We start from the raw sequence: 24,122 nt of genomic DNA, 5'->3' as shown, positions 1-24,122 counted from the left end.
TTTGAGCATAAATTCATATCTACATTTGTCTACTTTTGATCAGACCTAAAACAGCACAACCAGTGAAGTGCAAATTTTCTTCAAATAATTTTCAGACAGAATCATCAATCCCCCTCTTTTCATTAGATTCAATCATTTGTTTGACCCATATTAATATTTGTAATACCACATAGAAATACAAGTTAATTCCGTAATGGATATTAAAAAATACTAAAATTTGCAGATCTGCTAATTTAATGTATATTGATATTTGGAATATAATATAAAATAAACTTTACATCAAGAATATTTCACCGAATGTACATTTACATTGAATATAAAGCAAAAATCCCAAAAGTTCACTTATTGCCTGAAATGATATTTGGCAATAGGTTGAATAATCATCATCAGATTTCAGGAAATAAGCTTAATGCCTGAAAATTTCAGGCAATAACTCAATGCCTAGGCGTTAGTTTATTGCCTAAGATTTAAGCTTAATGCCTTATTTTACTTATTGCCGTTAACATATCAATGGTCTATCATAAAGACTTTTTATAAATACCAAACCATGAAACCTGGATACTAATGCAACAGCATACTATATATCAATGGTCTATCATAAAAAATTCTTTGTAATCATCGAACCATTAAACATATGGATATTAATGCAACAGCATATAAAAACTAGAGGCTCTCAAGAGCCTGTGTCGCTCACCTGTATTTACTGATGCTTTGGAAATCATGTAAAATAAGGTTAAAATCATAATTAACAGTATTAGATATTAGATATTATAATGATATCTAAGATAATAACAAAAAACTGCAAAATTTTTGTAAAATTACTAACTCAGGGGCAGCAACCCAACAACGGGTTGTCGGATTCGTCTGAAAATTTCAGGGCAGATAAATCTAAATCTGATGAACATTTTTGCCACCTGTCAGATTTGCTCTAAATGCTTTATTAGTTTCAGAGATTTAAACCAAAAACTGCATTTTACCCCTATGTTCTATTTTTAACCAAGTTGGCCATGATGGTTGGAAAGCTGGGTCATCGGACACATTTTTTAAACTAGATACCCTAATGATGATTGTGGCCAAGTTTGGTTAAATTTGGCCTTGTAGTTTCAGAGGAGAAGATTTTTGTAAAAGTTAACGGACGACAACGACGGACGCCAAGTGATGAGAAAAGCTCACTTGGCTCTGTGGGCCAGGTGAGCTAATAAAAGTGGTATAATTGCCAATGAGACAACACTCCACCAGAGACTAAATGAAATAGAAGTTAACAACTATAGGTCACCATACGGCCTTCAACAATGAACAATAAAATGCTCCGCTGGGGCGCAGCTTGATACGACCGCAGAGGTCGAACCCTGAACAGTTGGGGCAAGTATGGACACAACATTCAAGCTTGATACAGCACTGAATTTGGATTGTAATTAAATATTTGACACAGCACAGGTTTCCGACACAGAATGAATGTGGTCTAAGAACTTAAAAAAATTTAATTTACCTTTTCAAACCATATCATTGTTATTTGCTTTTATATATAAATCAGAAATAACCAATTTAAAATGGAATATTTTAAAGAAAAAAAAGGAAAAAAAAATCCCCCCCCCCAAATTTTTTGAACCCCCTTATGATTCATCACCCCCAAACTCAATCCCAGCCTTCCCTTTGTGGTATGGTACCTAGCAGTACAATTTCAGAGAGATCCATACACTTGAACACAAGTTATTGTCTGGAAACTAGAAAAATGCTTGTTTTTTGGCCCCTTTTTGGCCCCAAATTCCTAAACATTTAGGGCAATTACCCCCAAACTCAAACCCAGCTTTCCCTTTGTGATATGGAACCTTGCAGTACAATTTCATAAAGATCCATAAACTTACACACAAGTAATTGTCCTGAAACTAGAAAAAATGCTTGTTTTTTGGCCCTTTTATGGCCCCTAATTCCTAAAAGTTTGAGGGAATTACCCCCAAAATCAATCCCAGCCTTCCCTTTGTGGTATGGTACCTTGCAGTACAATTTCAGAGAGATCCATACACTTGATTACAAGTTATTGTCTGGAAACTACAAAAATGCTTATTTTTGGCCCCTTATTCCTAAACGTTTTAGGCAATTACCCCTTAACTCAATTCCAGCTTTCCCTTTGTGATATGGAACCTTGTAGTACAATTTCATAAAGATCCATACACTTGAACACAAGTTATTGTCATGAAACTAGAAAAATGCTTGTTTTTTGCCCCTTTTTGGCCCCTAATTCCTAAAATTATGAGGCAATTATCCCCATAATCAATCCCAGCATTCCCTTTGTGATATGGAACCTTGTGGTACAATGTCAGAGAGATCCATACACTTACACACAAGTTATTGTCATGAAACTAGAAAAATGCTTGTTTTTTGCCCCTTTTTTGCCCCTAATTCCTAAAATTTTGAGGCAATTACCCCCAAAATCAATCCCAGCATTCCCTTTGTGATATGGAACCTTGTGGTACAATGTCAGAGAGATCCATACACTAACACACAAGTTATGTCTGGAAGTTACAAAAATGCTTATTTTTGGCCCCTTTTTAGCCCCTTATTCCTTAACTGTTGGTACCATAACCCCCAAAATCAATCCCCACCTTCCTTTTGTGGTATTGACCTTATGGTAAAATTTCATAGAGATCCATTCACTTAAACTAAAGTTAGAGTGAAAAAACCAATGTGTCTTCGGACGACGACGCCAACGTCATACCAATATACGACCTCAAAATTTTTTTGCAGTCGTATAAAAACCATACCGCATAATCAGCTAAAGAAGGCCCGGAAATGGCAAATGTAAAACATTTCAAACGAGAAAACTAAACTGTACGCATCAGGGAAGAGACATTAATTATCTAAATACATATCTGGTGCAGTAAAATTGGGACCATAAATGTTACTGTACAAAACTGTACAAGACAAAAACTGATTGCCCAAGAAATCTGAATTGCTGCGAATGAACCAACATATGCATTAGTAACCTGAATGAAGGTATTAGGCTTATGTAACTCAATTTGAACAGCTAAGACTTTTTCATAGAGTATCTGTAAAATATTTTTAGTACTGACTTCAAGTTCTTGCACAAAATCTGATGAATAAATCAAAATTCAGAAATAAACAATTTGATTTTGAAAAAAAACATTTTAATGTATTTAAAAGACTTTTACCACTTATATGTTTGAATTCCTTATCCAGGTCTGGTTAAAATATTAATCCTTTTCGGTTTATTATATGACTCAACATTTTCATCAGACTTTGGGTTTCCAATATATCATATATATATTGTCCTTGACCATCACTGAAAGATATTATTTCTCAAAATACACATCTGATGTAGTAAAATTGGTACTATTTAATACTACTGTACATTCAGTTATATTCTTGAGTACACAAATTAATGTGGATTGAGAAAAATTGTATTTTTGTGGATTCTTGTTTTTTGGTCAGGATAAAATCTGCAAACAAGTCTATGGGAAATTTGTATTTCATTTAAGGATGTTCGCTACTCTGTATTAAAATAACAAGCTTTTTAAAAGACTGTTATAAATTGATAGTATATAAACAAAGGAATTAAAAAAACAGAAAAAAATGAAGGGTCTGTGTGCTTGTTTTCGAGATATAAGCCATTGAAAATTTGGCAGGATATAATTTTCTCTAGACTTTTCATACATTTAACATTGGCACCCTTTTTCTTTTAAAAATTATGAAAAAATAACAAGGATTTAATAGGATTTTCAAATATGGCTTTTTAAACTATGTGTAATTAAAAGAAAAGTAGGGGTAAGTGGGCAAAGTTTTTTAAGGCATTCAAATGGATAAAATCATAGGATTCCGAAATCTGACAAAAATTCCAAAACATGACAAGCGAACACCCTTAATATTTGAATAATTGGTTCACCTTTACCTGCTAAAGCCATTAATATTAGTACCTCCACAAATAATAACAAACCCACAGTATAAGTAAAATATCTATAGTTTCTGATATATTTATTAAGTTTGAACACCGCTCTGACTTAAATGTTTGATAATATCCACCCAATCATAACCCCTTGGTTTCTCTCCGGCTGCGTTCATTCTTTCATACATTTTTCTCTTCTGATTTTTAGTTAACTGTTCTTTCTTTTCTTTCTTTTTAGCAACATCTGGTTGAAACTTATCTTCATCATTCTGTAAAAAATTGTGAAATACAGATAAACATGGATGGCCTACAAAATATCATGAAATACAGGTAGACATGAAAGCCAAAAAAAAATCATGAAATACAGGTAAACATGGATGCCTACAACTTGCCAGAAATACAGGTAAACATGGATGCCTTCAACTTGCCAGAAATACAGGTAAACATGGATGCCTACAACTTGCCAGAAATACAGGTAAACATGGATGCCTACAACTTGCCAGAAATACAGGTAAACATGGATGCCTACAACTTGCCAGAAATACAGGTAAACATGAATGCCTACAACTTGCCAGAAATACAGGTAAACATGGATGCCTACAACTTGCCATAAATAGAGGTAAACATGGATGCCTACAACTTGCCAGAAATACAGGTAAACATGAATGCCTACAACTTGCCAGAAATACAGGTAAACATGGATGCCTACAACTTGCCATAAATAGAGGTAAACATGGATGCCTACAACTTGCCAGAAATACAGGTAAACATGAATGCCTACAACTTGCCATAAATAGAGGTAAACATGGATGCCTACAACTTGCCAGGAATACAGGTAAACATGGATGCCTACAACTTGCCATAAATAGAGGTAAACATGGATGCCTACAACTTGCCAGGAATACAGGTAAACATGGATGCCTACAACTTGCCAGAAATACAGGTAAACATGGATGCCTACAACTTGCCATAAATAGAGGTAAACATGGATGCCTTCAACTTGCCAGAAATACAGGTAAACATGGATGCCTACAACTTGCCAGAAATACAGGTAAACATGAATGCCTACAACTTGCCATAAATAGAGGTAAACATGGATGCCTACAACTTGCCAGAAATACAGGTAAACATGGATGCCTACAACTTGCCAGAAATACAGGTAAACATGGATGCCTACAACTTGCCAGAAATACAGGTAAACATGGATGCCTACAACTTGTCAGAAATACAGGTAAACATGGATGCCTACAACTTGCCAGAAATACAGGTAAACATGGATGCCTACAACTTGCCAGAAATACAGGTAAACATGGATGCCTACAACTTGTCAGAAATACAGGTAAACATGGATGCCTACAACTTGCCAGAAATACAGGTAAACATGGATGCCTACAACTTGCCAGAAATACAGGTAAACATGGATGCCTACAACTTGCCAGAAATACACTATTACAGGTAAACATGGATGCCTACAACTTGCCAGAAATACAGGTAAACATGGATGCCTACAACTTGTCAGAATTACAGGTAAACATGAATGCCTACAAATTGCCCCTGTCTCATATATATCTGTTTTGCATGGTGTTAAAATTTGTGATAAGTTGACAACACTCGCCAAATTGTTTAAAGGATCGAGCCATAAAGGACTTATTCTGCCTAAATTATCTTTGAAATTTGAACTTTAAATTCAAGATTTCCATATATGTCTATTCTAAAATATGTGAAATCAAAAACAGGCAGCTAACCATTCATGACGTCATAATAAATTTTGTGCAAAATTCACAAATTTTTGGGGTTTTTTTTTACCCTCAAATACAGACAGCATACAAGTACCAACTAAATAACTTACCAGGATGTTTGCCTGCACGAACATCACCTGTCATGTAAATATTTATTTGGTACTTGCATGGACTCAATATTTCAGACTGACAAATATGTGTCAGTATATGCAATTTTGCTATTTTTTGTACAAAAAAATAATTTATCCATCTATCGACCACAAAATCTAGGTAAATATTCCTAATATTACTAATTCCTTACTGTTTACACTTTACCTATAAACATCAATTATCTTTACACAAAACCAAGGGAAAATTTCAACTCATCCAAAATCTCAAGTCAACCGAGTTTGAGACAACAAGAGTTAACTGTAATTCAATTTTTAGTCCAAAATTGGCCCTTATTGCACCACTTTCTTTGTGCTGTTTGTAAGACACAAATGATGCCCCCGTCTGACCATAAGAAATTATAAATTTAACACTATGTATGATGATCTATCTTTTATTTTTATTCTGAATGTCTACACTTGCAGGACTGAATGTCCAGCCAAAAGGTTTCGACTTTCAAGTTTTAGTAGTCACCAAGATTCAACTTTCTATTTCTAGTGGTCAACTTCCTGGTATTGATTAAATATTCATCAATACGAAAAAATCTTATTTATTGCATTAGGGACATTAAATGGTAGTAGTACAAACCATGTTTTCAATTATATAGCGAGTGAGAAGGAAATGAAGTTGTACTATTGGTTTTTGTGAATATCTAATCCCCACCCTTTCTGACTTTTATGACTAAGTCCAAATACCTGGCAAATTTAGAATAGAAAAAACTCTGAATCCTGTGGACATGTTCACTTCCCTTATGTGTACAACCTACAAATCATGTATCTATATCCGGACGGACGGACGGACAGAGGGAACGAACAGAGGTAAATTAATATGCCCCTCAACATTTTGTCATGGGGCATAAAATAATAAGTGATGACTACTGTGGGGCAATTCATGACTAATAATAAGTAATGTCCTCCATACCTGTATTAGAGACGGGACCTCTGGCTGTTCTGATATCAGTTCAGGATAATTCTCTTTTACATATTCAAATAAGGTGTAGGTCATGGCACAGCCAATCAAATCTGGGGTCTATAATATAATAAGGCATAGGTCATGACACAGCCAATCAAATCTGGGATCTGTCATATAATAAAGTTCAAGTAATGGCAAAGCCAATCAAATCTGGGATCTGTATAAGTATCACAAAGTTACAGTTGTTTATGGTCTGATGCTAATTAAATCTAAAGGTTGCACTTTGTAAATACAGCTGATTCACAAACCATGCCTCTTTTTGGTAGATATTTAATATTAGTTTTTTTTCTTTACCTGCTGGTTCCCAGATATGATCTCCATGTTTTATCTCATAGAGATGCAACTTGGGAGTTTTACCAGTATAAATGCTGTTGGATATCGGACAAATTGAATTCTCAGGAAGACTCAAAGTAAAGGGAGGGGTAGTACAGAATTTTAGTATAAGTTTGACTTCTTAGAAGTTCCAAGGCATATTAATGTTGAAAATATGCTGCACAGCCCTATGTTTTGACCTTTGCAAAAAATAGTAATGCATATGAACTTTACATTCCAGGATATGATATTTTATGAAACTTCATAGTAACAGTGCCTCAGTTTTAGCCGTAAAAGGAGTTTTTATGGGAAATTGCATTGCCTGTATTTACAGAAGTGCAACCTATAGGTTTTTATGAGGTCAATAGTAGTTCAACAGGAATGAAACTCACATGAACACTGTTAAAATCAGCTTATTATATATACAGGGACAGAAATAATAGATATATAATTTTTGTCTGTTTAAACAGTTTAATACATATTTTCTATTTCATGTTAGTACAAACATATTGATTGGTCGGCAGAATGAAAGAATAAAAGTTTGAAACTAGACACTTTGGATTATTACGCTTAAAATTGATTTCAATTCCAAAGTTCCAGGTTAGTGGCCTTTTCAAAATGGAGGTTGAAAAGTTGCATCACATGATATATTTTTACACATCTTCCTATTTTTTCTCACAGTTGATTTCAGCAAATGGAATGAGTTTAACAGATTTCCACTTAAAATATTCAACAACTTTTCTATTTTGAAACCCTCATCCTGCTGAAAACCTATGATCAGGTGACATTACCCACAAGTTGATATTTCATGCAGACAGCATGTTGTTGTTTCTTACCACACCTAACATTCTGACGAAGCTACATGCTATGTTAAATGAGATCAGAATGGGAGAAGTGGACTATATTGGAACTTTCGTATTGGTTTCAGGAGGAAAATTGTTAAATGGGTTAGAAATGAAAGACATCTGATGCAAAATGTTAAAAATAACTGACACTTTCACTTTGGAATGGCAGAAGACTGTGTGATATTCTTCAGAATTCTTATCAGTTAAACTGCTCTGATATCTGTTTTGTAAGTGTATCCATAGCAACAAGAAAAAAAACCTAAAATACTGACCTGTTCCTCTACACTATTCTTTATTGTTTCCTTCACATTACTTAATCTATAAATAAACAAAATCATTTATTATCAACTTTTGTAATCCAGTGCCAAAACAAAGTTAAATATCAACATTTCAATCCAGTGCCCAAAAAGGATAAATTTTTAACATTTCTATCCCCAAAATTCCCAATTATCAAGTATCATGTTTATCAAGTGTCCAAATATTATCTGTTATCAACATTTCTATCCTGACACATGCCTGTGCCAAACAAATTATCAATTGTCATTTCTATCCCATCCCCAAAAGATATCAGTTATCAACATTTCTATATATCATGTATATGGTAACAACATGATCAAATTATTCGTTACCCGGTTTTTTCTACATGTGAATGACGTGATAATAAAGCAATTGCAAAAATTTCATCCAACTTTAAAAGTAACTCCAGCTACTGTTACGAAGTTTATTGTAATATCTTACATGTGTTTATTATAGAAAGCATCTAACTTTATATTAGGGCTGTGTTCTGGATAGTCATCTGTCCAAGAAATCTCCAGTACAAACGATCTATGGTTACCTTCTTCACCGTACTGGAGAAAAAATACAAAAATAATGTAAAAGTTAAATCTACTGTGAAATCTGGTTAAACCAAACCCTTTCGGGACTGATGATTTTGTTTTTAGTAGACAGTTGTTTCATTTAATTTGAATAAGATTAATCAGGAATACTCGTTGTACCGGTATATCATGGTACAAGAGTTCTGGCTAGCTATTTTTTTTCAATTCAGGCAGGTTTGGTTTAAACAGGTTTCACTGTATCAAAAAAAATTAACTTGTTTACAAACAAATACAGGATTGGTACCAAAATATTGTACAGCAGAGGAACTGGAAAATAAAAATATTGTTAATGTGACGTAGGTTCAATTTTATAGGTACACTTCTATTTTACAATTTTCAGTTTAATCACAAATCTGTGTAGAGTTTTGAGGATGTGAAACATAATTTTATTACATTCACTGTGGATCCATTGTACTTACTTTATACTGGAATGTTGTCTGATTTACTTGTTTATTTATTACATTCACGGTGGATCCATTGTACTTACTTTATACTGCAATGTTGTCTGATTTACTTGTTTATTTATGACATTCACGGTGGATCCATGGAATGTTGTCTGATTTACTTGTTTATTTATGACATTCACTGTGGATCCATTGTACTGACTTCATACTGGAATGTTGTCTGATTTACTTGTTTATTTATTACATTCACTGTGGATCCATTGTACTTACTTTATACTGGAATGTTGTCTGATTTACTTGTTTATTTATTACATTCACGGTGGATCCATTGTACTTACTTTATACTGGAATGTTGTCTGATTTACTTGTTTATTTATGACATTCACGGTGGATCCATGGAATGTTGTCTGATTTACTTGTTGATTTATGACATTCACGGTGGATCCATTGTACTGACTTCATACTGGAATGTTGTTTGATTTACTTGTTTATTTATTACATTCACTGTGGATCCATTGTACTTACTTTATACTGGAATGTTGTCTGATTTACTTGTTTATTTATGACATTCACAGTGGATTCATTGTACTTACTTTATACTGGAATGTTGTCTGATTTACTTGTTTATTTATTACATTCACTGTGGATCCATTGTACTTACCTTATACTGGAATGTTGTCTGATTTATTTGTTTATTTATTACATTCACGGTGGATCCATTGTACTTACCTTATACTGGAATGTTGTCTGATTTACTTGTTTATTTATTACATTCACGGTGGATCCATTGTACTTACTTTATAATGGAATGTTGTCTGATTTACTTGTTTATTTGTTACATTCACGATGGATCCATTGTACTTACCTTATACTGGAATGTTGTCTGATTTATTTGTTTATTTATTACATTCACGGTGGATCCATTGTACTTACTTTATACTGGAATGTTGTCTGATTTACTTGTTTATTTATGACATTCACAGTGGATCCATTGTACTTACCTTATACTGGAATGTTGTCTGATTTACTTGTTTATTTATTACATTCACGGTGGATCCATTGTTCTTACTTTATACTGGAATGTTGTCTGATTTACTTGTTTATTTATGACATTCACAGTGGATCCATTGTACTTACTTTATACTGGAATGTTATCTGATTTACTTGTTTATTTATTTCATTCACGGTGGATCCATTGTACTTACCTTATACTGGAATGTTGTCTGATTTACTTGTTTATTTATGACATTCACAGTGGATCCATTGTACTTACTTTATACTGGAATGTTGTCTGATTTACTTGTTTATTTATTACATTCACGGTGGATCCATTGTACTTACCTTATACTGGAATGTTGTCTGATTTATTTGTTTATTTATGACATTCACGGTGGATCCATTGTACTTACTTTATACTGGAATGTTGTCTGATTTACTTGTTTATTTATGACATTCACAGTGGATCCATTGTACTTACCTGATACTGGAATGTTGTCTGATTTACTTGTTTATTTATTACATTCACGGTGGATCCATTGTTCTTACTTTATACTGGAATGTTGTCTGATTTACTTGTTTATTTATGACATTCACAGTGGATCCATTGTACTTACCTTATACTGGAATGTTGTCTGATTTACTTGTTTATTTATTACATTCACGGTGGATCCATTGTTCTTACTTTATACTGGAATGTTGTCTGATTTACTTGTTTATTTATGACATTCACAGTGGATCCATTGTACTTACTTTATACTGGAATGTTGTCTGATTTACTTGTTTATTTATGACATTCACGGTGGATCCATTGTACTTACCTTATACTGGAATGTTGTCTGATTTACTTGTTTATTTATGACATTCACAGTGGATCCATTGTACTTACTTTATACTGGAATGTTGTCTGATTTACTTGTTTATTTATTACATTCACGGTGGATCCATTGTACTTACCTTATACTGGAATGTTGTCTGATTTACTTGTTTATTTATTACATTCACGGTGGATCCATTGTACTTACTTTATAATGGAATGTTGTCTGATTTACTTGTTTATTTATGACATTCATGGTGGATCCATTGTACTTACTTTATACTGGAATGTTGTCTGATTTACTTGTTTATTTATGACATTCACAGTGGATCCATTGTACTTACTTTATACTGGAATGTTGTCTGATTTACTTGTTTATTTATTACATTCACTGTGGATCCATTGTACTTACCTTATACTGGAATGTTGTCTGATTTATTTGTTTATTTATTACATTCACGGTGGATCCATTGTACTTACCTTATACTGGAATGTTGTCTGATTTACTTGTTTATTTATTACATTCACGGTGGATCCATTGTACTTACTTTATAATGGAATGTTGTCTGATTTACTTGTTTATTTATTACATTCACGGTGGATCCATTGTACTTACCTTATACTGGAATGTTGTCTGATTTACTTGTTTATTTATTACATTCACGGTGGATCCATTGTACTTACTTTATACTGGAATGTCGTCTGATTTATTTGTTTAAAACTGTCATCACCATCATATATTGAATGGAGGACTTCCAGCTCTTCCTGAAACAAATATATACCAGAAATAAAAGAATATTAAACATTACTATATAAGCAAATACTACAGGGAGATAACTCTTTCATAAATATACATGAATAAACCAACACAACAGGGAGATAACTCTTATATTAATATATAAACAACACTACAGGGAGATTACCCATATAGGACAACTAAATCAGTATCTTATGTAACTTACAAAACATGTACCAACTTAAACAGACCGTCTTAGCTATATAATTCTTAATTGAAATCTTATGTCTCAATTCTATCATTTGTTATCAATCCATACATGTATAAAATCTTTTTTTAGTAGCAGCTGTGAGTGACATGAGTAGGATAGTTACATTTTCACATATCTAGCATGCAATGTCAGTTCAAGAGGTATCATCCATTGTATCCACTACATTGAGGATACCATAATGATATCATACTTTTTGTTGACACAGGAAGGAGTGCAATGGTACCGGTAATGATATATTTTTTATCATATACACGTGTATCTAATTATTTCTTTATTCACTTATTTAAACTAAGTCAGTCACACTTACAAGGTGTATTATAAAATCCTGACTTTAATAGTGTATCCTTCTCCTTTTAATATCTATATTATGACCTTTGTCAGAAAACATTCATTTTGTTCTGACTGATATTATGAACAACTACAAAATTGGACCATCACTCTCAAGGGCTTCCAGGTTTAATTGTTTTGATAGACTTTGACCAGAAGGTTTTTTTATATCATGCATTATTATAAGAGTTATTTTTTTCAATAGTCATGTTTGTCACATGAACTTTTTCAAATTACTTGTCCTACAGTTCAAGTTGAAAAAAAGTTACTGCAGAGAATAACCATGCACTACATCGGGCATAAAACAAGATTGAAATGGTATCATCTTTTTTTATACCTAGGCTGTTTGTTATCCTTCCATAATAATTATATACATATATATATACATAAAATTGAGAATGGAAATGGGGAATGTGTCAAAGAGACAACAACCCCACCATAGAGCAGACAACAGCTGAAGGCCACCAATGGGTCACCAATGTACTCATTCCATTCATATATGAGGGTATGAATGGGGGTCCTTCATTTCTATATTCTTTAACTTTTTGGACCATTTCTCTTGATTCTTTATCTATTTTGGACATTATTTTCCTTTCACTATATTTTTGCATCCCATTTTTCTCTCTAATCTTTATTTCTTCGGCCTTTTTTCTCTATTCTTTATTTTTTGCTCCATTCTTCTGTAGTCTTGGCCCATTATTCTCTATTCTGTAAACCCCATCCAGACCCTCATAAATATGCATTGCATTGCCTATTTGGCATCTAAGCCATGTTAGTGTAGCATAGTATAGTATAGTATAGTATAGACTTTGTATTATAATTTTACCTCCTGTAGCTCTTTATTGGACATAGTTTCTCCTGATTCAGCCTGAAAATTCTCACATACTCATTTTCTGTTCAAAAAAGAAAATGAAATTTTAATTAGAGTACATACAAACAGGATAAATATTTAAAACATGATCGTATCTAGGATCATTTTTGTTCACAAATAAAAGGCGATGTGGCATAAACTTCAAAGATAGAGAAGGATAGGAATGGGGGTCCTTCAATTCTGTATACTTTAACTTTAAAGCCATTTTTCTCTATTTTTATAAATTTTGCCTATTATTCAATATTATTGATATTTTAGCACCCAATTGGGTCTATTTTTCTCTATTCTTTATTTTTTAGCCCATTCTTCTGTAGTATTGGCCAATTATTCTCTATTCTGTAAACCCCATCTAGACCCTCATAGAGTAACCCAACAACACATAATGAAAAACAATACTATTACCTCATCCCCCTTTTTGTGGGAGAATTGGACAGACCGACACATGACGAAAAATCATAACATACTTAGAAATATATTTATTTCTAATTCAATAATATGACGTCCTTCTTTCCCTTTGGAAACAAAACCATGTTCTAATTACAATAAAACATGGGCTGCACGTGACTGACGTCACAATTGGAATTGCAATGTCAGTTGTATTTTGAACAACGCCGGAGGTCGAAATGGACAGTTTTGTTGATGTTGCTCGCTAGGAAATTAAATAAAATCATTCTAAAAGTAAGTTTACATATACATGTTATTTTTTTTATCGTTCAACTGTTGATTTTCTGTAACAAATTGGTTCATCAAATCAAAATGACTGCCTTTTGAATGTGTATTATAGCTAGGTCTGCTTCAAAGTACAAAAGTTCTTAATATTCCTATCGGAATCGAAATAATTCTATCATGCCATGCTTTATGCTATCGCTCAGTATAAAGATATTGACAAATATAATGCCTACCCATGTTAAAATAAGCATAAAGCATGGCATGAAAGAATTATTTCTTAAACAGTCATTACACAGTATAAAAAAAAATATCTATAAAACCCATTTTCAAAATTATATTTATTATAAAAATTGTAATTGATCTAAAAACAAACCTGGTTTTTTTTCAGTAATAACATTCTATTTAACGTGATTAAGGTCAGGAGTATCATTTAAACACACATGTGATTTCAGGATCACCTATAAAAAGTTATAAGGGCATTTAAAAATTGAAAATGATAACAAAATTTTATACAAAATCTTTAAATCACTTAAATAAGTAATTTTAGAAGTAAGAATTTACATGACTTATTAAATAAGTGTGAAGAAAATTCTCTTGATATTTTTTTCACAAGCTTTCTTTTTTATGTGTGTAAACACAGATTCCATTGAAAAAAATATATAATTATCTAGAAATACTCTATTGCTTGATGTGCCTGTCATTTTTTACAGTTTATTTGAATTAAAAATGTAAGCACAAACTGGAATAATTGTAAATCAAGACAAAACCTAAATGTTAATAATCATTCTAAAAATAAAGAAGCCAAATCAGGTAACTTGGAATTGTTGACCATTTTTTTTAAGGAACAAGGAAAGGGTAGTTACATTAATGATAATGAATATCAAATTATCATCATTATAGAAAAATTCCTAATGGTGCTTATTATTTAGTTTTGCAGAAAAAAATGGTCATTTACATGTAGTCGTAAATTCATGAAATCTGTATTTGAAGATCAAACATGTCAAAGGAAACATCAAAACCACCTGAATAGGTCTGGGTAATTACTGAAATTTTCTAATTCTAAAAATTAAATGATAATAAAATCACTTGTTTAAGTAGTACAACCACAGACAGTTAAATATGCAAATGTCACAGAGGGACGATTTGCTAAGTTGACTAAAAACTACTATTGAAAAGTCCCCCCTCTGGTAACAGATATATTTATTGTATCATAGTCATATGGGCAATAGATATCTTTACTGCAATTACTGTAACTATACTTGAGTAGACAGAATCAAATAAAATTCAGGTGTTTGTTTATTTTACCATATCGTCTGCAGAGTAGAAAACAATGAACATGATGAATCTCAAAATCCAATTTTATGAAACACAAATACAAATACAAATACAAATATTTTATTAGCACAAACTCATCAACAATAAATGGTTAAGGCTCATGGTATATTAATTACATAGTTGATCATACATCAACTATGTAATTAATATACCATACACAAAAAACGCAAAATGCATATAATATTAAGTTATATTTATCTAGTTCAAGCCATGCCTTGCCACTTTTCCAGATGCACAGGTTTGTTTGTACTATGAATAAATTTTGAGGTGAAAACATGGCTATATTTCGCAATACCCTTATAATAATAAATAACAGATTAAGGTAACTCATTTAACAATAACATTTTAAACTTCCCTGAAGCCTTCAAAAATAATAAATTCAAGAAGGAAATTACAAACAAACAAAAAAGGAAATTTTAGATATAATGTAGCTTAAATATTGAATAAACAACTACAAAATTCACACTTTTGATTCAGCCAATTTCAGGTATCTTCATTCTAGTTTGAACACATTATGATGAACCTAACGTCAGATCTAAATGAGACGTTTAACTTTAATAAGCTTGTGGTAAATATATGATTATCCTATACAATATCTGACTTCCAACATATCTAAAACTAGCCTAACACTAACAGTAACTGGTAACATACATGTATGTAAGTGCACCGATCGTGTGGTGGAGATATAAAAGGAAAAGGAAGAGAAGCGACTTCAGTGATGTCATCAAATTGCATAAAGAGAGAGAAGTAAAATACAACTATTTGTCCTCAAATATTTTTTGGTTAAATTTATTTCATACCAAAGCTGGTAAATTACGACAAAAAAGAAAAAATAATCTCTATTCTGTTTATGATTAAGGACTAAGCAGGAACATATATATTGACATACTGTTCCCAGGACTAAGGTGCTCCAATATAAGGAGGTAAATGTACTGTACAGTCATAACATTATACGAAAATAAATTATCCTAGCTCCATTTGAATCTGTCAATATTTTTATTAACAAAAGTACACTTCAACAAGATCTGCTTATAATAATTTTACTGCATACCTGCTTGCAAGATTTTTTACACAAGTTTGTAGACTTGCAAATCAGTAGCTACAAAGTGTTTGAGGAGAATTCACCATGTCAAAAGTAACTGGTAAGACATTTTGTAAGAAATCTTGAAAATTTGTGTGTACATGTAATCTCACTGATAAAAGCTTCCACTGTAATCTGCTTGATCTGTAATAGAAATCATTCACGACTTTTCACGCGTGGCGGCGCTGCGGTTCCATAAGTGGTTACTTGAACGCTTCAATCACGTAAAACGCTTGCATCTGTATTTACAACGTAAACAATGGCATCCGATGATTACAATACCTGGTCTGTTCCAGAACTAACGTTACGTGGAGCTGTCACAAGAGACAGAAATATAGATCTTATAGAAAGGTAAACGATGTACTTAAAAAATATTGAGATTTCTTCTATTATAAGCGGAAACGCCGCTACAGTACATTGCCAAAAAGCTTTCGTCACCTACATTTTTGGGCTATATATTTCATATGAAAAGACGTTTATTGGAGGCATTTATGGTTGTATTTTTACAAATAATGTGTTGAAAAACGCTGAATTGTATATAAAGAGTATTTGTTTGTTTTGTCATAGCTCTGTCATCTGTCAGTGTCTGTTGTTTTTATTTTCTCCTGATGTGAACACATATACTATTTTTTACAATTTAATTTGGTTGAAATATAAATATATAGCAAGATTGTTTATAATAGACAATAATATTTATGTTTATCTCAGAAGAAAATGAAAATAAACAAATAATTATTCTGCTGTTGGTACCAAGTTGCATAAAATCAAATCAGAAATGTCCCCTAAAATGGCTAAATAATCTTTTGAAATGCAATTTTATATGAAATAGTTAGTGTGAAATACCAAGTGACAAATACATGTACCCCAAGTTAGAAAAAAGCAAAATAAAAACCCCACTGAACATATAAATAGTCATGAATATATAATTAAACTTTCTAGGATACATTTAAATGATTTTGTATAATAATAATTAAAAATAGGGGTTCTATACAGATATTATCTGTTGGCCATGAAATGTGATACAGACCATGCAGACTGGGCAAGGGAAAATTAAATTTAACTTGTTATATACTGGGACTATTATACTAATAATCTATTAGTCCCAGTTATATATAAACAATATATTACTTTTGAAAATGGGACAATTACACAAGGAAAGTATTAAATCCTCCCAATACCACTTTTAAACAAGACATGATTCTACATTTTTAAGCTTTAAATCTTTTAATATGTCTCAGCTTCATCAACTTAAAAAAAAAGACACTGTAAAAAAATATAAAGGCCCTTCTCTGCAAACTTTTTATATATAACATGATGGGGCCATTTTTGGAAATTTTAAAAGATATGTACATCTGTAATGAAGTTTTATTTGCAATTCAAGTTCAAACAAGGAATTATTTAAATATGGAATAATTTCAAATTCTGCAAAATTGATTAGAACATAATTATGAAAACTAACCCAACTAAATATTTTTTAAACTTAGAAATGTGGTCCCTATACATGTAGTTCTACGTCCTTTTTGAATCCTATCTGTTCTTGGCAGATAATCTTATAAGATTCTAAATAGTTTTCTAAACTATTATACTCTAGAAAAAAATGTTCCTAAACTAGTAAAAAGGGTTATACCTCTGTTGTTTGAAGGGCTATTAAAACATCTTCCTTTGAATATGGGTTAAATAAATTTTCTCTCCAATAAGAACTTCTTGCTAGAGAGAAAATTTTATTAATTTTTAAGAAAAAAGTAATGTTTTATAATTTTATATGCATATCATGCCCAACATTCAGCATACAAGAATTTTTCAAAATTTCATTAGTTATACCATTAAATCCACATGATATCTTGTTTTTCAAATATTTCATGGCAAGCAGAATTTAATCTATGTAATAGTACTTTAAAAAATCTTTACCTACATGTTTTAAAAAGATTCAAACCATTCCTTAGCTTGTTTAATTAAACTTTGGCTGGTACATGCATTAAATATTTGTCACTGGACATTAAGATTCCAACAATCAATCAATATATTTGAACTTGAATCATTGATTTCTTTCCTTTTTGTCTTGCCTTGACAGAGTCCAAAAGCAAGACATAGCATATATTATGTATGCTGTTTTCAGCGTCATCAACAATGTATTAGTTAGTAAAGTAATATAAAATAGTGAAATATTGGGGACATTTTCTACTGGTAGATATTTGTAACCATGAAAGACAATATATTCATTATACAGTTTTCATGATTAATCGCACAGGCACTTGTCTCAAAAAAAAATTTCCTATATACCTTAATATAACACGTGTTTTAGGAAATTTTTTTCTGAGACAAGTGCCTGTGATCAATCGCTAGCCCTTCAAGGCCAGGCCAGATATATTTTTTTGTAAGTATAGATAATTGTTAATGTGTCAATCCTAGTCAGGAGCCTTTAATTTAGTAGTTATAGTTGGTTAATTTCTGATATATATACATATATATTTGTTTTTTTATTGTCTTATTTTATAATTTAAAATCAAGCCATTAGTTTTCTTGTTTGAATTTTCTTTCATTTTTGAATGTTGTGACCTTTGTAGCTGACTAGTACTATGTGATTTTTTCTTGACTGTATTTTATTTAATATTTTGACTTTTTTTTATCTTTTGTAGAATCAATTAGAAGAGCCAAAATTTATAAGCTTAGATTCAAAACATTCTGGAGGAGCAGATTGTGTGAAGGTATTTATCCTTTTATAGCCTCAATCTATATCACAAAAATGTATTTGTGTTAATATATACAATTACCATTAAGAGAGTTGATTTTTTGTAAGACCAAGTAAAGGTTACAGGTCCTAATCTCAGTTGGGAAAATGGTACTGTACAGTTTTATTTTAGTACTGGTGAACTCTACCGTTACAGACTCGTATGATATTAATACACCTGAAACTCCACAGATGTATGTGTATATCTTCCGAATCCAGCCACACTGATTAGATGTCGCTTTTCAATATAAATTTTTATGAAACCAGACTGGATTAAAATAAAATTTTCTTGTGTAATTTGATGAAATTTAAATTATCTCCACTAGTTTACTCACTAAACAACAGGACTAATCTGTTAACATTTTCTTTGCAGAAGCCAGCAGAAGTCAAGAGAAATAAAAAGAATGGAACAAAAGAAAAATTGAAAACAGTGAAATGACAAAATTAAATAAAAATTTTGCCTTTCTTATTGTTGTTATCTTGTGTATTGTTGACCAAGACAGCAAAGAAAACCATCGAAAAGCTGTTCAGACAGAAAATGACAGATGCTACACATGATCAAACAAAAGATAAAAAAACACTTCTAAGAAAAAATTTGTTCAATGCTGGACCAAATGAAATGCATGAGGATATTTATAATCTGAAATAAAATGCTTTGCCGAGCGCAGCCTGATACGACCGCAGAGGTCGAACCCTATACAGTTGGGGCAAATTTGGACACAATATTCAAGCTTTTTACTGTCTGAATTTGGATTGTAATCAAATTTTTGACATAATATAGGTTTCTGACACAAAATAAATGTGGTCAAAGATCTTATAAATCCATTGCGCAATACTGTGCAATTGAAGATTTCTTCTTGAAACTTTTTAAAAAATTCGAAATTTTAAAAATTTTGAAAAAAAAATATAAATCCCTTAAAAAATAATAATGAAAAGAATCCCCCCCAACTTTTTGACCCCCCCCCCCCTTGGAGCAATAACCCCAAAACTCAATCCCAGCCTTTCCTTTGTAGTATGGAACCTTGTAGTACAATTTCAGAGAGATCCATACACTTACAAGTTATTGTCTGGAAACTAGAAAAATGCTTGTTTTTGGCCCCTAATTCCTACGTTTGGGGCAATTAACCCCAAACTCAATCCCAGCCTTCCCTTTGTTATACGGAACCTTGTGGTACAATGTCAGAGATACATACTTACACAAGTTATTGTCTGGAAACTAGAAAAATGCTTGTTTTTGGCCCCTTTTTGGTCCTTAATTCCTAAACTTTTGGCCCTATAACCCCTAAAATGAATCCCAACCTTCTACTTGTGTTATTAAACATTGTGGTACAATTTCAGAGCAGTCGATATACTTGTACACAAGTTATTATCCTGAAACTAGAAAAATGCTTGTTTTGGGCCCCAAATTCCTAAACGGTTGGGACCATCATCACCAAAATCCATCCCAACCTTCCTTTTGTGGTATTAAACCGTCTTAAAAATTTTTATAAAGATCCATTCACTTAAACCAAAGTTATTGTCCGGAAACCAATGTGTCTTCGGACGACGACGCAGACGACGACGACATCATACCATTATACGATCCCAAAAAAATTTTTGCGGTCGTATAAAAATTAATACCTCTATGTAAGTGAAACAAATTATGCGGTATTGGCTTTGCTCATTGTTGAAGGCTGTACGGTGACCTATAGTTGTATTTATTTCTGTGTCATTTGGTCTCTTGTGGAGAGTTGTCTCATTGGCAATCATACCACATCTTCTTTTTCATATGTGTTCAGTGCAAAATACAAAAAAATGGACTATTCAATAAAATTGATATCTAAGACAGGAAATATTGGGGTTTGTCAATGAGACATTAACCCGACAAAAATAGACAAAATATATATAGATTAAGCCGGCATCAACAGCATGCAGACAAATGTAAAAGGAGATGTGGGGTAAAGATCAGTATGACGGCAGTTGTTTTCTCAAATGTGGATCCAGGATTTTGAATCTAGATAAAGTGCCCCCCCCCCCCCCCCCCCCCACCACTCCACTCTGAAGTAACTGTATTAAAACAAAGTCAATGTAGGACTTTCTTTGAGATATTATTGTGTCTGGGAGACACAATTATTATCCCGGAAATGCAAAGTGTTATTTTAAAATAACTATAACATTTAACCGCTTATACCCCAAAAATGAAATAGTTCAACTATCTCCCAAAAGGGCAAATATCAATAAAAATCAAAACCATAACCACATGCACATCTTCAATATATGTACAAACAGACAGCAAAGTGAAAACTTCCTAGGATTCTAACTGTAGGAGGAGTTGTGCTGAATAACTATATACCCATAATGGGACGAACGGACAGACAGACAGAAGGACAAACAGGGGTAAAATAATATGCCCCCAACTTTCAGTTGCGGGGGCATTAAAAGGGGTCATCAGGCCCCAAACTAGACAAAGTCTTGAGAGTAATTAAAAAATCTGGATTTACCATAAATGTAGCTCCATAAGGGCCATAAAGGGGGGACCCAGGCACCCCACTCCTAAATCTGTCTCTGATATTAAACATTGTTTATATGTTTCTGAATATTTTATAAAAAGACTTGAAAGATTATGTTAGAAAACATTTTTATAATGATATTTCGAATAACATTTAAATGATTTTTTTAAGAATATGAAGATTATTCAAAACATTTTATCCTGCAGAAATGAATTTTTATATGTTTTAAAAATGTTTCAGGGATATTTGATTAACAAACACATTCAAATCATTTATAAGACATTTTACAAACATTGTCGTCAAAATTCAGTAACATTTTAATGATGTTTTAAAAGTATTATGAAAATGTTTTAAAAATATTTTTAACGCCATACATTTTTGCATGATTTTGATATTTTTCTACAATATTTTTTCAACATTTTTCTATTTTTTTTGGTGCTAACTGGGAAAGCAGTGGTGAAACAGCACCACATTAGAACAAATAATAAAATCAATTGCATGTAAATCCATTTAATCTTTTATGCATATTTATTTACAATGTATTTTTATGAAATTAGAAAGAACACAGCAAACACAGATAATTCTGGAACCAAGTTGAATTAGAAGTTTCCACGTGGAATTACATGTTTCAGATTGTTTATTCCCCTGCCACAGCGGAGGAGGGGCATTAAGTTTTACCCTTGTGTAAAACAAGGACTCTTTTAATGTGAATTCGGTTGGACGACACTTTTCTATCACAAACTACTTTCTTCTGATCTAGTTGGAATTTCCCTTACAGGAAAGTTTGTGTGTTAATATAAGGAAATGTCTTGGCTAGAAAATAAATCCTGTTCCATAATTCCACTATTTGCCATTTGTTGTCACCTTTGTCAAATTTTTTTTTACATCTGGTTCTGACAGAAGTATTGATCCTCGCACTTGCAGCCACTTGGATTTTAACCATTAATTCATTTCAAACATAAAGATGTATCCCATTCATCACTTCATGGTTGGGTAAAAAGTCTGTTATCCATGATGGCTTCTGAAATATTAAAACAGGAAAACACAAAGCATCATGTTATTTAATAAACTGCAGGTTCAGAAATTTTTCTTATCATTCATAAAGGACAAGCGTTTAATGCAGGGATGTGTGTGATGTTTTTTTTCTAACTCTTGATTTCCAACTTTGAAGAATTAAAAAAAAATGGTCTGACAGCTTTTGCCATAAGTTTAATGTAAAGTCCTTAGAAAATTCAGACTTTATTGCGACAAACAAATAGAAAAATTATGCTCATATGTACCATGGTTTTTTTTAGAATGAAATATAGGGATTGTCATATTTCCCAATACATGTAGTTCTCTTCCTTTCATGCATTGTTTTGTCAGGGAAATATATTTCACTTGCTATAATTAAGTGCACAACATAATTATTATTTCTGATTTACAATGCAAACAAAGGTAAAAGGGTGAAAAAATGTGAAGACTAGGAAAAAACTTACCAAGTGTGAGGGTATATTTGAAGAATAAAATACATCCCTGTGTCATCCCCTTATTTTAATAAATAATAACCTGTCAAATTATTGGGCTGTTTAATCGTGAAAAAATAAAACAAAGAGGTTAAATACTGTACTAAATATAAGAAAAATATAAATACATAATAACCTAATCCTGTTGTTATATAATCTCCTGGCATGACATGGTTATCAGCTGGTTATGGCAAACTTGGTCGAATATTTTCCGCCGGGTTTCCCTAGATATGTTTGATGGGAGGATCAACTCTCTTGATGCCTTCTCTCCATTTAAAAGAATTTCATGGTCTTTTGAGAATCTGTGGTCCCCCTTCAGAATAATTGCAGCCGGGGACACAACAATTTTGGAGCTTAGTTTGGTAAAATTAGCGAGTGTCGATTGTGGTTACTAATGTAAACATGTGCAACGTAATGCGATTCAAGCGTCAAATTGATTAAAACGTTTCCGACAACCACTTATGGAACACTAGCGACGTCTACAGGAAGAAATATTACGAATGATCCCTATTATTTAGTTTTGCCACTTAAGACACACCTCCAATACGGAAAAAGAATTCAATGTAGGACTAGAAACTAGAAGTCCATTGCTAGGAATAGGATGTACAAATATATGATTCCCATCCAGTTTGTGTAGTTTTTTTTTTATATATATATCTATCAAACCAGTCATGTGTTGACAGATAATAATGATATAATGAATACTTTATTTAAAGAGAGTAAAATCAGTTAGTACAATACTAATCTCCCCTGATGCCGTCTGAATCAGGGGCGGATTCAGGAGGGGGCGTGGTGGGCGTGCCCCCTAAAGTTTGCAAAGCATGGGTTGTCCTCGGCTTAATAAAGAATATTTCAATAATTTCGCCTCGCTCCACTCAGTGAAAATTTAAGTTTGCACCCCCTTAACCTAAAATGTTGGTTCCGCCCCTGTGAATAACTCAAAAAATAATAATATAATATACATTTACAAATGTACACATATACAATTGTACATACATACAGCTTTTTATGCAAAACAAATGGTGAAAAAACATACATATTTAGCGTATTACGTTTCATGAACATATTTTCTTAAAGATGTACAAGACAAATATATGGATTT

At 32.2% G+C, this 24,122-nt stretch overlaps 2 protein-coding genes and 3 long non-coding RNA genes across 7 annotated transcripts in view; 2 read left to right on the top strand and 3 right to left on the bottom strand.

Annotated features, from left to right (window-relative positions):
• Positions 1 to 216: 216 nt before the first annotated feature.
• Positions 217 to 20,207, bottom strand: LOC127736757 (uncharacterized). The gene is made up of 2 exons (XR_007999166.1): positions 20,048 to 20,207; positions 217 to 1,829 (listed from the first exon to the last, which is right to left on the bottom strand). It is a non-coding gene; the product is annotated as an uncharacterized LOC127736757 (long non-coding RNA).
• Positions 3,974 to 15,929, bottom strand: LOC127736755 (RWD domain-containing protein 4-like). 3 transcript variants are annotated; one of them, XM_052247337.1, is made up of 8 exons: positions 15,869 to 15,918; positions 14,256 to 14,340; positions 13,169 to 13,235; positions 11,693 to 11,773; positions 8,655 to 8,764; positions 8,189 to 8,234; positions 6,709 to 6,816; positions 3,974 to 4,170 (listed from the first exon to the last, which is right to left on the bottom strand). In XM_052247337.1, the coding sequence occupies exons 3-8, from the start codon at positions 13,190 to 13,192 to the stop codon at positions 3,994 to 3,996; spliced, it is 546 nt and encodes a 181-aa protein (XP_052103297.1). In that variant the 5' UTR covers positions 13,193 to 13,235; positions 14,256 to 14,340; positions 15,869 to 15,918; the 3' UTR covers positions 3,974 to 3,993. The 3 variants fall into 3 exon arrangements, with proteins under 3 accessions (XP_052103297.1, XP_052103298.1, XP_052103296.1); XM_052247338.1 differs by lacking the exon at positions 14,256 to 14,340 and having other exon boundaries at positions 15,852 to 15,929; XM_052247336.1 differs by lacking the exon at positions 14,256 to 14,340 and having other exon boundaries at positions 15,869 to 15,928.
• On the top strand, positions 4,906 to 5,334 carry LOC127736759 (uncharacterized). The gene is made up of 3 exons (XR_007999168.1): positions 4,906 to 4,952; positions 5,133 to 5,204; positions 5,241 to 5,334. It is a non-coding gene; the product is annotated as an uncharacterized LOC127736759 (long non-coding RNA).
• The window catches only part of LOC127736753 (synaptic vesicle 2-related protein-like), a 79,288-nt gene continuing 71,364 nt past the window's right edge, over positions 16,199 to 24,122 (top strand). Inside the window, exon 1 of the mRNA XM_052247333.1 lies at positions 16,199 to 16,359. The gene's annotated coding sequence lies outside the window, so the exon portion shown is untranslated. The remainder of the gene's footprint in view (positions 16,360 to 24,122) is intronic.
• On the bottom strand, positions 22,025 to 23,321 carry LOC127736756 (uncharacterized). The gene is made up of 2 exons (XR_007999165.1): positions 23,157 to 23,321; positions 22,025 to 22,536 (listed from the first exon to the last, which is right to left on the bottom strand). It is a non-coding gene; the product is annotated as an uncharacterized LOC127736756 (long non-coding RNA).

This window comes from Mytilus californianus, unplaced genomic scaffold, assembly GCF_021869535.1.
Source record: "Mytilus californianus isolate M0D057914Y unplaced genomic scaffold, xbMytCali1.0.p SCAF_36, whole genome shotgun sequence".
NCBI classification, from domain to species: Eukaryota; Metazoa; Mollusca; class Bivalvia; order Mytilida; family Mytilidae; genus Mytilus; species Mytilus californianus.
Note: the sequence above shows the minus strand (reverse complement) of the source record. Positions and strands in the feature narration are given on the sequence as shown.

What these genes read in the sequence shown, in the direction of transcription:
- LOC127736755 (XM_052247338.1), bottom strand. Translation starts at nt 13,192, where the DNA reads ATGTCCAATAAAGAGCTACAGGAG. An exon ending in CCAATAAAGAGCTACAGGAG is followed by an intron (nt 11,774 to 13,168) that starts GTAAAATTATAA and finishes TATTTGTTTCAG; the next exon opens with GAAGAGCTGGAAGTCCTCCA. An exon ending in AGACGACATTCCAGTATAAA is followed by an intron (nt 8,765 to 11,692) that starts GTAAGTACAATG and finishes TTTTTTCTCCAG; the next exon opens with TACGGTGAAGAAGGTAACCA.